The sequence below is a fragment of the Equus asinus genome, chromosome 2, assembly GCF_041296235.1.
Source record: "Equus asinus isolate D_3611 breed Donkey chromosome 2, EquAss-T2T_v2, whole genome shotgun sequence".
Taxonomy (NCBI): Eukaryota; Metazoa; Chordata; class Mammalia; order Perissodactyla; family Equidae; genus Equus; species Equus asinus.
In genome coordinates this window covers 37,187,121-37,199,253 of record NC_091791.1, presented here as the reverse complement: position 1 = coordinate 37,199,253, position 12,133 = coordinate 37,187,121, and the positions used below count along the sequence as shown (strand labels likewise).

Genomic DNA, 12,133 nt, shown 5'->3' with positions numbered 1-12,133 from the left:
TTACAACAAATACAATGTTATATACAATTACAAAAGGTCAGTGACCATTTGGTATTAAACTCTGTTATGGAATACTGGAGGCAAACAGCATTATCATACTCTTCTGGCCCCAAAGAGAAGAATCACGGTGGACAAAATAGAGTATTTGCTTCAAATAAAAAGAGGGAATCATGAGGGGCCAGCCTTCTGGCCTAGTGGTTAAGTTTGGCATGCTCCACTTTGGCAGCTTGGGTTTGGTTTCCAAGCGTGGACCTACACCACTAGTCAGTGGCCAGGCTGTGGCAGCAACACACATACAAAATAGAGGAAGATTGGCACAGATGTTAGCTCAGAGCAAATCTTCCTCAAGCAAAAGAAAAAAGAAAGAGGGAATCATGAATTCCTAGTCAAATCAATTTTTTGCCTAGAGAAGGCCATCCTAATCTCTTAAAGACTCAGGTCTGGGCCAGCCTGGTGGCGTAGTGGTTAAGTTGGGCACATTCTGCTTTGGTGGCCCAGGTTGGTGGGTTTGGATCCCCAGCTGGTGGGTTTGGATCCCAGGCATGGACCTACACCACTTATCAGTCATGCTGTGGCAGCGACCCACATACAAAATAGAGGGAGACTGGCCACAGATGTTAGCTCAGAGCAAATCTTCTTCAGCAAAAAACCCCAAAAAACCCACAATTACTTGGCTGAATATAAAAAATTCTAAATCACTTTAAAAAACAAAGACCTTCAGGTCACAGTAATTTGTGAAAGGTCATTTCATATTAAGAGATAGGGAAAAAAATAAAACTCTCATAAGTGTAATGTTGCTTGTATTGATGAATGTGTGTGTGTGAGAGAGACAGAGTGAGTAATTAAGAACAGAAAAATCAACAATTGATGGATTCCATTGATCAAAACAATTCATGGATGAAACTATTCTAATTTTACCACGAAGCAGTACAGGACTTTCAATGAAAATTACTTTTAGTTTTTATTATTTTAAACTTCCTTACTAGGAGGAAGATGTTACAGCTATGTGTAGTTTTGTGGAGACTATTTTGCTAGCATTTATATTATAGTAAAATTCTTTTATAGAATATATTTTAATGTTTTCTATAGAAAATTATCATATTAGTAAAGAATCATCTCTTAAATAATAGCACTGCCTATTTTATTTTTGAAAGATTTTGTAGATCTTTTTATATTTACAAGAAGCTAATTACTAGGAGTATCAAAAACTACCCATTGTTAAAAAACATTTTTAATGGTATCTGTATATGTAATTGCTCTATGTTTCTTATGTTTTTCCAGCTCCTATGTCATTTTAGAGTCCCTAAAAGTTACAGTCTACACCATATGCAACAAGTACTATCTCCTACCACCACCTTGGTCAGAACCTATTATAGGAAATTTTGTCACCAGAGCAAGGCTTTGATTCAGTTAGTTATATCAATGTTCTTTCCTTTATTATTTTCAGATGATCAAGAGCTTATTTGGATTTATTACCACCAAATACTAACAACTATGAAATTAGATGTGATCTACTCATCATATTCTGAGGTATTCAAATTTAACAGTAAATAGCCAGTCACTGGATATTCTGCCTAAAAACCCAACAAGCATTCAAAATCAGTGCCTATCAGAACCTGAAGAAACGGCATATAGAGAGAGTCTCTTCAATTTTGACCAAGGAATATTCAGACGTGGGTGTGGTTCCTAAAAGCTAGGGATGTTCTCTAAACATTCTTGAATAAGAAAGAGTTATCAAGAAAACCAAGCAAGCCCAAATTTAGCTGATCCTCATTCAACTTCTTTTATTTCCTGTGCTACAATCATTTATGGTAAAGAATTATGTAGTTTACAATCACTACATCAAGTAATAGTTTTTGTATGGTTCCGGAACTACTTATGTTCCCAAACTGCTGCCCCTCTCTGCAGTCCTCCAGAAGTTGGATCCTTTTTGGACTCTTACAACGAGGTCTTAGGACTTTTCAGCCTGGGAGATGATACTAAAAAGAAGCTCAGTAGTTTTCTAATTATGATCTTCTATCCCACACTGATGACTGCCAATTCAATCTTTCTAAAGATGCAGTAAAACAAGAGTCTTAGGCAACGTTTTGTAGATGAAGGCATCACTATTTGCTGCAAAACAGGAAACTTTTTCCCTTTCCAGGTAACCTCCCTAATTCTGTTGGCTTCTTTGACTTCAACGAATCTCTTAATCAATATCATCAACAACAGATTTTATAAGAAACTCTGGGTCAATGCCAGATCCATCAGGACCAATTATTTAAGTACAATCTAATGTTTCCCAACTAAATGCAAATTCTTTTTAGTAAAACCACTTATGGCTTCTGTAAGCTACTTTCTTTACCTCTTCACAAATTAATGTTCAGATTATAAAATACAATACATTTTCATTGGATAAAAGCTAGACTACACAGAAAAACGAAGAAAACAAGACCACCAATCAAAGACAAGCTCTGTCTACATATTTTGATTTACGGTCTTCCAGTTTAGAGAAACTGGAAGTGTAAATAAGTGTAAAGGTTTCTTTTCTAAAATTGGAATTATTTTATAATTTTATTTTTTACTTAATATATTGTGCATCTTATATTTTACAGTTACTATGGGATTTTGGAGGAGAAAGAAAATATATAACAGCAAAAGAAAAACTAATTCCAAATTCAGATGAGGCCATTTCTTTTTTCTTTCTTTTGTCCAACAAATACTGCTGTTTAATCAGCTGTGAAAATAGAATCAAGTGTGTGACATCTGGTGATTTTTGTTAATGCAGTCTGGTGCTGCCAGCGTGACATTTTGTTACCTGTCCATGGTCTGCTATTTTTAAATTGTTCTTGTCAGCTAGCTATCTGTTAAGTATAGTGTAAAATATACGGTTTCGAAAACTGGAAGGCATACTTGGTTTTACTGAGTTAAATGATGCTGTGGAAACTGAAGACTGTGTCCCACTTTCCCCACTGCCCAGGGCCTGATAATGGGGGTGAGAGGGGATGGAGGGAGAGGTTGTAGAATAGGGTTACATAGGGTTTTTCAGACTGTAAAAATCACAGTCTTGTAAGCTCAATTCACATTTATATTTAAGAGGCTAGTTATAAAAAACTACCTCTCCTGTTGTTCAAGTTTCAGAGTCCAACTAAACTCATACTTTAATATGTCCAAAATAAAAACTGGAATTTTTATTAATTCATAATTATGAAAGTCACCTCTTCACTTCTGCAATATGTTATGATAGGAAACAACTGCTGTATCTTCCTCTAATAATCCCCATTTGCTCTAAAAAGTCAAGTCCTTCAGAGACCTTCACATAACAGAATGTGAGTGCTGTGTTCTAGAAAAAGTTATAAGAAAAAATGCATATTCTACTGGATTCTATTTCCCACCAATTTTCTCTATAAAGTTGAAGATATACTCCTTCAGAAAAAGTATGCACAAGATGCAATAATATGATATGTAAGAATACAATAAAATGGTGTTTTAAATCTTTCTTAAGGAAAAACAATAGAAGTTTGGTACTATAATATTCTAAGTATGTTCCAAAGAATCAAGAAGCAAAAGCTGTGAGCTTAGACCTGAGGTCATATCCTAGTTTCTTCTCATATGAATAGCGGATAATTTTTGGCATGTTATCAATTCCTTTGTGCCTACATTTACTCATTTCAGGCTGTCCTCTCTAACAAATCAGAATTTCTGGACATAGTGCCCAGGATTAAAGTACACATAATCTTTTTCTTTTAAAACTCTCAGGTGATTATACTGCTATATTGAAAGGATCATTGGGCAAATTAATGGGAGGTACCTATTAAAAAAAAATCACTCAGCTTCTATCTACTTTCCCCCCTTGCATAGATTAAGAACAATCATTTCTTGCTAACTCAGAACCTGTGCCCTAACAGTTTGTGGAATCTGCTAACTTTTATACAAGACAAACTGATAAGGGCGAAAGGGAGGCAGCACAAAAACAGAACTGGAGCAACGATTCAAGTAAGTAAAGAGACAGTATGTTTTTCTGGCACTAAATGTAATGAAGGTGTACTTTTTCTAAAACAAAGGAACCTCCACATTCCACAAAAGGGGCCAATTGTGTGAAAGGCTCTATAATATTAAATTTAAATTGTGATAAATAAAGACAAATGCCTCTATAACACAAAAGGGGTGGCATTGATTCCTTCCAAGTTTCTGTCAATTTAAATGTTTTACAGTACTATCATCAGAAGATAGCTATTTTTTCCCCAGATTCAGTATAGATTTGAAAAGCAAACTCTTCAATTTTAGTTCTCAACTGACATCTGCTCTTTTCAGTTTTCAAATTTCAGTTCCATGAATGGCGAAGGAAAAGAAAATTCAAATATATAAAAATGTTTCATCAGGCATTAACCCTCAAGGAGTCAGCCAACTTCTGTCGTAAGAGGGAGACTGCATGGGATGAGAGACGGGTGACTCCTTCCTGCTTTTTGCCAAGATGTCTCCTATATTGTGCTACCCCAGCCAGGGGATCAATCCTTGCTTCACAATGTCACCTACACTGCCCAATCCACTGTGGCTAGTATTTCCCTATTATTCTGCTCTCTCGTCACTCTGTACCCTTTGAATATTAATCCTAAAGGAGGGGTTGATTAGTCAAACCCAGGGACCCTGGGTTTTCACGGGGATTCCCAGTGGCTAGGTAAACCCTCCTTATTAGTAGCAATTTGGAGGACAGCTGTAAAGAGGGTATGGAGATGAACCTTTTTCCCTACCTCTTATCCCACCTCTCCCAGTGCCAGAAATCCTCTTAATCTTCATAGTTATGATGAGAGTTGGATTTCCCTTCAGTCCACTAGAAAAGAGGGCAGAGAACAAATCCTCCCACTCAGGCCTCAGCTCATACCTCTACCAACCCACGGAATTCTGTACTTAAAAAAGAAATAAGGGGCAGTTTTCATTAGTCCATTGCCCCTCTCAAAACCCTCCTCATCTCTCAGAAGCATTCTCTCAAACAAACAATAGGAAAAGAAATGCATAAGATATGGTAAGAGACAACAGGTAATGATTAAATTGTTATTGTTAGAACCAAGAATGTAGTTTGAGATCTTTAAGAAGCTGGAAAAAAAAATTAGTCTAATTTTTATTTAAATAAGGGTTCTGTGATCTGATCAATAACACAGAAGACAGTCCTCAGGGTGCTGTGAAGAAAGCTCAGTTCAACTTTTCCTCTACATTACTTGACATTTTTATCATGGGGGAGGAGATAGGGGACCTTTTAAAATTCCCTACAAACATCTTCAAGGCTGACCTAGTATAAGTATAAATAAACGTGATAGGAAAAACTGTCAAAGCTCTGTACTAAAATAGAAGTCTTATTATTTCCTAAACTTCCTATTCTGTCATTCCTCCCACTAACCCTTTTTTTCTCCAAATCAAGAGAATAGTTGAATAAAGGGATTTCTTACTAACTGCATTTCTAAGATGTCATATCACTGTGAACACATTTTTACCAAGTTCACTTTAAGTACATCATGAAGTACTTTATTTTTCATCAGTGTGCTATCCTATTTTATTATACTTTCTTTACATTATTCAGATATACAATTTTAGAAAGCCAACATAACTTAGGAGGATTATTTTTCGTTCTCCTTTAGGTGGTTTTTGATAATAATAAAACGTTTATCCTTCAATAGTCACTATTTCTCTAAGGCAAATACAAAATTTGACAACTTGCATTTGAAAGCTTTCAACATTTAGCTGCAGCCTAGCTGAAAGGAAGTAAATATTGTAGGGATATAAAGGTTTAATTTATTACCCAGGCCAGGCAGTAGGCACACCACTACCACTGCCAGCAAAGAAAATTAAAGATAACATTTGAGCAGTTCTAAAAGTGTCAGGGAGTTTATCTGACCTTCACACCCACTCTGTGAAGTAGGTGCTTTATTTTAACAATGAGGACACTAAGGCTTTGAAGAGGCTAACTAATTTATCTAGATCAATAGCCAACTTGAGGCAGAGCCAGAATTCAAACTCAGGTTTGAATGACTGCGAAGTCAGAAAGGCTCAGTTAAAATTTTATCTCCTGTACAGAGAATATAAAACGTCTGGAAGAATGTTAATAAAAATAATAATCTTTGCTATCTCCAGGTAGTAAGTCTCAGGTGATTTTTTCACTTCCTTATCTTTTTATGTAGTATTTGAACAAAATCAAGCTCGGGGCGGGGGGGGGGGGGGGGGGTACGACACACAAGCATACAAAAAACAAATGACTCCGTAACCTGAGTTTGGAGACCCTCAAAATAGTGTTCCCATGTTCAAGTGGGAGAAGAGGATACTAAAGGCAGGAGGAAAAAATACAATAGAGTAGAAGGAAGTGCTTCTGGACAGATTCAGACAGAAGCCACACAGTAAGTCCCCTAGCCTATCACCTTTCTATTAAAGCTCAATTCACCTAGATGTTTACATCTTTTAACCCAGAGAACCTCTCTACGAATTTACCTTAAAGAAAAGCTATGTGCAAGAACTTGTCCGTGGCAGCATTACCTATTACGAAAAAAATGCTGGAAGCAGTCTAAAAGTCTAAAGTTAAGGCCTATTAATAAATTATAAAGACCAGTTAAAAACAGATAATATTCATTATGTGGGAAGTAAAACAATAAAGGATATACCATCACAATGTTTCTTTTCTTTTTTTTACTTATCTTTTTGTTATAATTTTCTCCACTTTTTAAAGTCAAAAATTACTTAAAATCTTTCCTTTAAAATGCTAGCATCATAATTATGTTATTAGAAGTCATAAGGACCAAACACATGGTACCATAAACCAGATCTAAAAGTCTCCCAGTTGGAAAAGAGAAGCAGGAAACAGAGGACACCCTAACCCTAAGCAGAGGACAATGATAGGGTGATGTCATTGACCATGGGAAATAGTCCATTCACAGGAAATCAATGTGGGTGGTATGATGAACTGAGAAGTTGCAATCATACTGAGGCTGTAAAAAAGTACGTAATAAGTGCCTTCCAACTTATTAGGATACATTATATCTGTAAGTACAGTGCAGAAGGCTCTTACAGATGAAACTTCACATTTGCAAGTGTAGTGGAGAAATTTCTGCAGAGGTAGTTGGACATCCAATAAAAAAAGGGGCCACTAAAAATAGAATAAGGTATTTACATTACCCCATAGCGAGGTACCCTCCTCACACTTTGCCATTGCTAGTCTCAAAAGGGCACAAATAGTTCCTGCTTAAATCTTCACAAAATTCTGGAAAATTATTTTACAAACTATAATCTAAGATCCTTTCACAATCTTTCATTGCTAGAAGAAAAGAATACAGAGCACAATAAAACCAGTATGCATAGAGAACAAGGGCTGAATGTTTTAGAATAATTAAGAGAGGCTTATAGCTGTTCGCGGTAGAGAAGGAAGATAAATGCAGCCTTACAAGATATTAAAAACACAAAACAGTCTGTGAAAATCACTGGTTTTTTTTTTTTTTAACACCACTCTCACTTCTAAGAAAGACAAGGTAACGGTGACTAAATATAACAATGAATAAATGAGAGTTTTTTTTCTACTTCTGAAGGCCTTAAAATATAGCTTTTCTCAAAATCCTTTATCTTCTTCATAGCCTGTTAACTACTTTCTTTTCACTGGAAATTGAAGAAAGCAGCAGAAAATCATGAGTGTGACAAGACAATGATGAAATGAATTTCTGATGTGGCTTGAAGAAATGACTATCAGGTGTTCACGGTCAGTCATACCCTATATAAGAGCCTGGAGAGAACCAGAGGGGATCAAATTCCTCACAACTCAGGAGGGCATAAGGGTTCATACAAGATGGGCATCCCTGTGGCTAATGCTTCACAGTTTTCAGATATTTAGACTCTAAACCCAAGTATAGTGGATCTTTCCACAGAAAATTTTCACTACAGTATTTTAAAATATCATAGGGACCCTAACAAGTCCTATAACCCATTAAAAAGAACTATCTGTAATTATGAATGCAACATCAGCCTCTATCCTGAATTTACATGGGCTCTAAAAATAGGAAGTCCTAAAACTGCTGACATTGGGACTTTCTGCCTTATATTTAACCCAAAACGTTTATACACTTTAAGACATTTTCCTTGTGTTTTATCCTTAGAGACTGCAAAGGATCACTGGAGGCTCTTAAGTCTGTGTAGTGATACTTCCTCTACTAGGAAAGTGATAATATTTTAATAAAATGGAACACTTTTCTATGAAGATTTCTGCAGCAGTCTTTGGAAACTGGCTTACTAAATTTCTTACTTCCTTGCAGCATGCTTGGACTTAAATGAATTATCCAGGTTCAGCTAAGGATTCCAAATGCACAAAGCCAAGAAAACCTGGTTTCTGGTCATGCTATAACCATGACCTCAGCTACCCATCACATGCTTCTGCCAGACATTATGATTAAAGCAATCAACCTTGATTATTGTAGGTAGCTGAACCCAGGTTAAAAAAAAAAAAAAAAAAAAAAACTTTAAATACATTCCACAATGCTTTACAGAAGCAAACAAAAACAAACAAACCAAACCAAAAGAAAATAACAATTATTAAAAAGCTGATTTTTGTTTAAAACACCAAGCAAGGAATGGACATATGAATATTCCTAACCTGCAAAATGATTCCTCCACATTATATCAGCGAAACTCATTGGTGGGCCACTGGGAGGGTAGTGTTTACCTTTCAGAGGCTCATGATCAGTCCTTATCATATCCATTAAGGAGTTCTCCAACGAGTGCAAGTTAAAAGTGTCATAGGGCCTACTCCGGTCCTACAAATGAAAACAGAGAACAAGACAATACATAAAATTACTTCACAAAATTAATACCATATCCTTTGCTTCTTGCCATGGATTGATGACATGAATCAAAGTTCCAGATAGTTCTAACAACACAGTCATTCTTTTCATTAAGAATAATGACTTGGCAACATTAAGTTTAACACAAGTTCCCATAATTAATGAAATTGCATCCTTTTCCTTAATGTACATTATACGTCCCACTACTCCAGACTGACTTTCTCTCAAATGAACTAAATGAAGTAAATTCAAAAGGAAGAGTCAAGAGAATTGGCTTTGCTCTCAGCCCTACACCCCCTGCCTCCACTGTCAAATGAACAGAGAGGTTTTTTTCTGGAGGAAGACCATGATTAAGAACACTCAGTCTAAGAAGAGAATCACTTTCCTGAAAAATAAAAAGATGACTGTAGTTTCAATGTAACTTTATTGGGTATCTTTCATGTTTACTGCCAATAAGTTCCATACATTAGATACACTTTATAAAAATTAAAACATGTCCAAAGTACTAAAATTACCTTTTGAAAGGTACTCACCTGAAAAAACTTTAACCCAAGGTAGTGTTTTCATGATATTAGATTCAAAAACACTTTGAAATTAGAGAGCTAATGCAAACTAAGTGAAGAACAAAATAACTGTTCCACCACATTTCACTCAAGCCCATGGGAGACCATCACCTAAAAATTATTTTTAGTAGTGTGAGCCTAAAAGGAAAGGCAGCTTATGGCCTAACTTAATACTGTAGGACAGATTTAGTTTGCTTTTGTTTAAGAAAAGCAAGACAACCATACAACCACATCAAATCAAACTACAGCAATGAGACATTATTTTCAGACTCTTAAACAGCATATCCAACCTTGCAAATAATCACTTATCCTCTCCTGTGAACAAGAGAACTAACAAAATGACTGCCTAGATGAGCAAAAGGGGATACAACAGGTAAAAACCTCAGCTACAGTGACAATTTTCTAGGTTCAGTCTTAACTCTTGGGCAGTTTTCTTCTGGTTTCTGGCAAGCATGGCTGTATACCTATCCAGGGAAGCAGAAAGGAAGGTGGCATTTCCTCAGCACTGAGCATAAATGAGGAACTCAGAGGGTTATTGAATGAATAAATGCAGTATGTACACACACAGGTCCTAAAAGCCCTGAACTGAGAATCAGGAGGCAAGAATGCCAGAACTAGTCAATTGGGTACATTATGATCCACCTCTCCAATCTGTGCCTGAAATGCCTCCCTTTATACAAATGAGAGGATTGAGCGAGATTATTTCTAATATCCCTTACAATCCTATACCTTTTTTTTTTTTTTTAACTCAGAGATGAAGAGTAGGTGTGGAGGGGGCAGATGTTTTCAAATGCCACAGAGAGAAATTCCATTTCTACAAGCCCTTAATGCACGAGTCAAGGGCCAACTCCCCTACTAGGCCCTGGTGATTCAGAGATGAATGTTATAACCTAGTCCCTGTTTGCAAGTATTTAGTAGAGAGAGGGAGACATAATCAATTAAAATAAGAGCATGACAGGTGTTTTGACAGAGGAATGTAAACAATATAATGGAAAGTAAGTCACATCTATTTCTTAAAGAACATACATTTGTGTATGTGTGTATTGTAATTTTTTTTCCTTTTTGAAAAATCACATTCTATAAAGTCCTAGGTGTCTTGAATCTGAACCTGCCAATTGACCACGTACGAGGCTTGTCTTAGTTATTCTCAATGTCCTCAGTAACCTCATTGGTAAAATGGAATCTTACCTGTAAGGATTACGTTGAAATTACCCAAGTATTTATTTTACTCACATTGTGTTTGCCAAAGAGTAAGTAGTCAACATTTTTAAGTTTACTGCTGTCACCTACTTTCTACTTCAACCCCATTTTTTTCTTTATAACACTCCTCAGTTATCTGTCTCTACTATTGGATAAAAAAAGAGACATGGAATATTTTCTTTGGTTCTCCATTTTGGTCTCTATCTAACTCAAGGTCTTATCTTTTACCTTTAAGGTCTTCCTGCAGATCATTTGTTTTGCTTTGGGTTCACATTATCAGTGGAAACTCTAATTACTTAAGGAATAAAACTGAATTCCCAGAACTGCAGGCTTATCTGTTCCTCTAAGAGGTATCGTAATTTTTGTCCAAAGAAAAAGCCAGGGGTAGGAAAGTGTGATGATGAGGAGGTAAAATGACAACCTACTTCGGGCACTGACAATCCCAGAATGATTGTCTAGGAGCCTTCTATCATATATATCCACACTTCCAACTAGAGCCCTGCAAAGTGGGATTGTTTCAAAACAGGCTGATAAGGTGAAGGGACTATAAGAAATGGCTGTCTGAAGGCATTCAAGAATCTTTCCAGCCAAGACAGTTTATTTGTTTTCATTTTTTAATTCTTAATATAATCCTTCAAGGTAGATAACAACATACTCATTTTACACAAGAGGAAGATGAGGTTCAGAGAAGATTCAAGCCTGGATCTGACCTCAAAACCAGTACCTAGGGAGTATAAAAATCTGTCCAAAGAAGTTGATCCAATCCATATGGGATAGTAAATGAAAGCTCTATGTAAGTGTTGCATCTAATTACTGATGAAATGACCTTCCTGGCAAGGAGGCAGTGAGTTCCTGTCAGAAAATAGTATCGGATATTAGATGATTACCTGTCAGGAAAATTGGAGGGGATGTTTGGAGGGGTATTCGTGTATCCGAAGTGGTTCCCAAATCTGTCAGATTGTCGAAATCACATGTAAAATGGTTAAAACGCAGGTTCCTGGGCTCCAGCTAAAACCAATTTAATCATAATTTAAAAAGGAATAAATGTCCCAGGTGATTCCTATACTAGCTAGATTTGAGAGCCACTAGATTGAATGATTCTTCAAGGTAAGCCTTTACATCCATGAATCTGATCAGTGAAAAGGGACAATAAAATGAGGGAAGGGACTAGAAGGACAGCAGCAGGAAATAAACAAGGCTGGTCAGCTTTGCAGTCTTTCAATTGATTGTGGGTTAGAGAAGCAGTTTGTGGCCTGGTTTTTAAAAGCACAAATTTTGAAATCAAGCATCTGAGTTTCCTGCCACTTGCTATCATGTCACTCTGAAAAAATTCCTAGGCCTTGGTTGTCTTCATCTATAAAATGAGAGTGACAATAATTCTCTCTTTATAGTTGTTTTCAGCACTAAATGAAAAAATGTACAACAAGGCATTTGCACAGTGCTGGCTACTGGAATATTAGGGAGAACACAAAGAGACTTCTGAGATGCCACCTCAGAGAACTGGAACATAGATTTAAAAACCTAGGGGTTCAGGGATGCTAACTTAACAGGGTTCACTAGTGAACAGATGAAGACATATGATGT

General features: G+C 36.4%; 1 protein-coding gene across 20 annotated transcripts in view; it reads right to left on the bottom strand.

Annotated features, from left to right (window-relative positions):
- The window catches only part of CPEB3 (cytoplasmic polyadenylation element binding protein 3), a 230,789-nt gene that overhangs the window by 151,074 nt on the left and 67,582 nt on the right, over positions 1-12,133 (bottom strand). For 12 of the 20 annotated variants that reach the window (XM_044754192.2, XM_070487189.1, XM_070487221.1 and 9 more), the window contains exon 3: positions 8,600-8,759. In XM_044754192.2, the coding sequence (XP_044610127.2) occupies positions 8,600-8,759 (160 nt within the window). The remainder of the gene's footprint in view (positions 1-8,599; positions 8,760-12,133) is intronic. The other 8 variants (XM_070487204.1, XM_070487236.1, XM_070487193.1 and 5 more) reach the window with 1 other exon arrangement.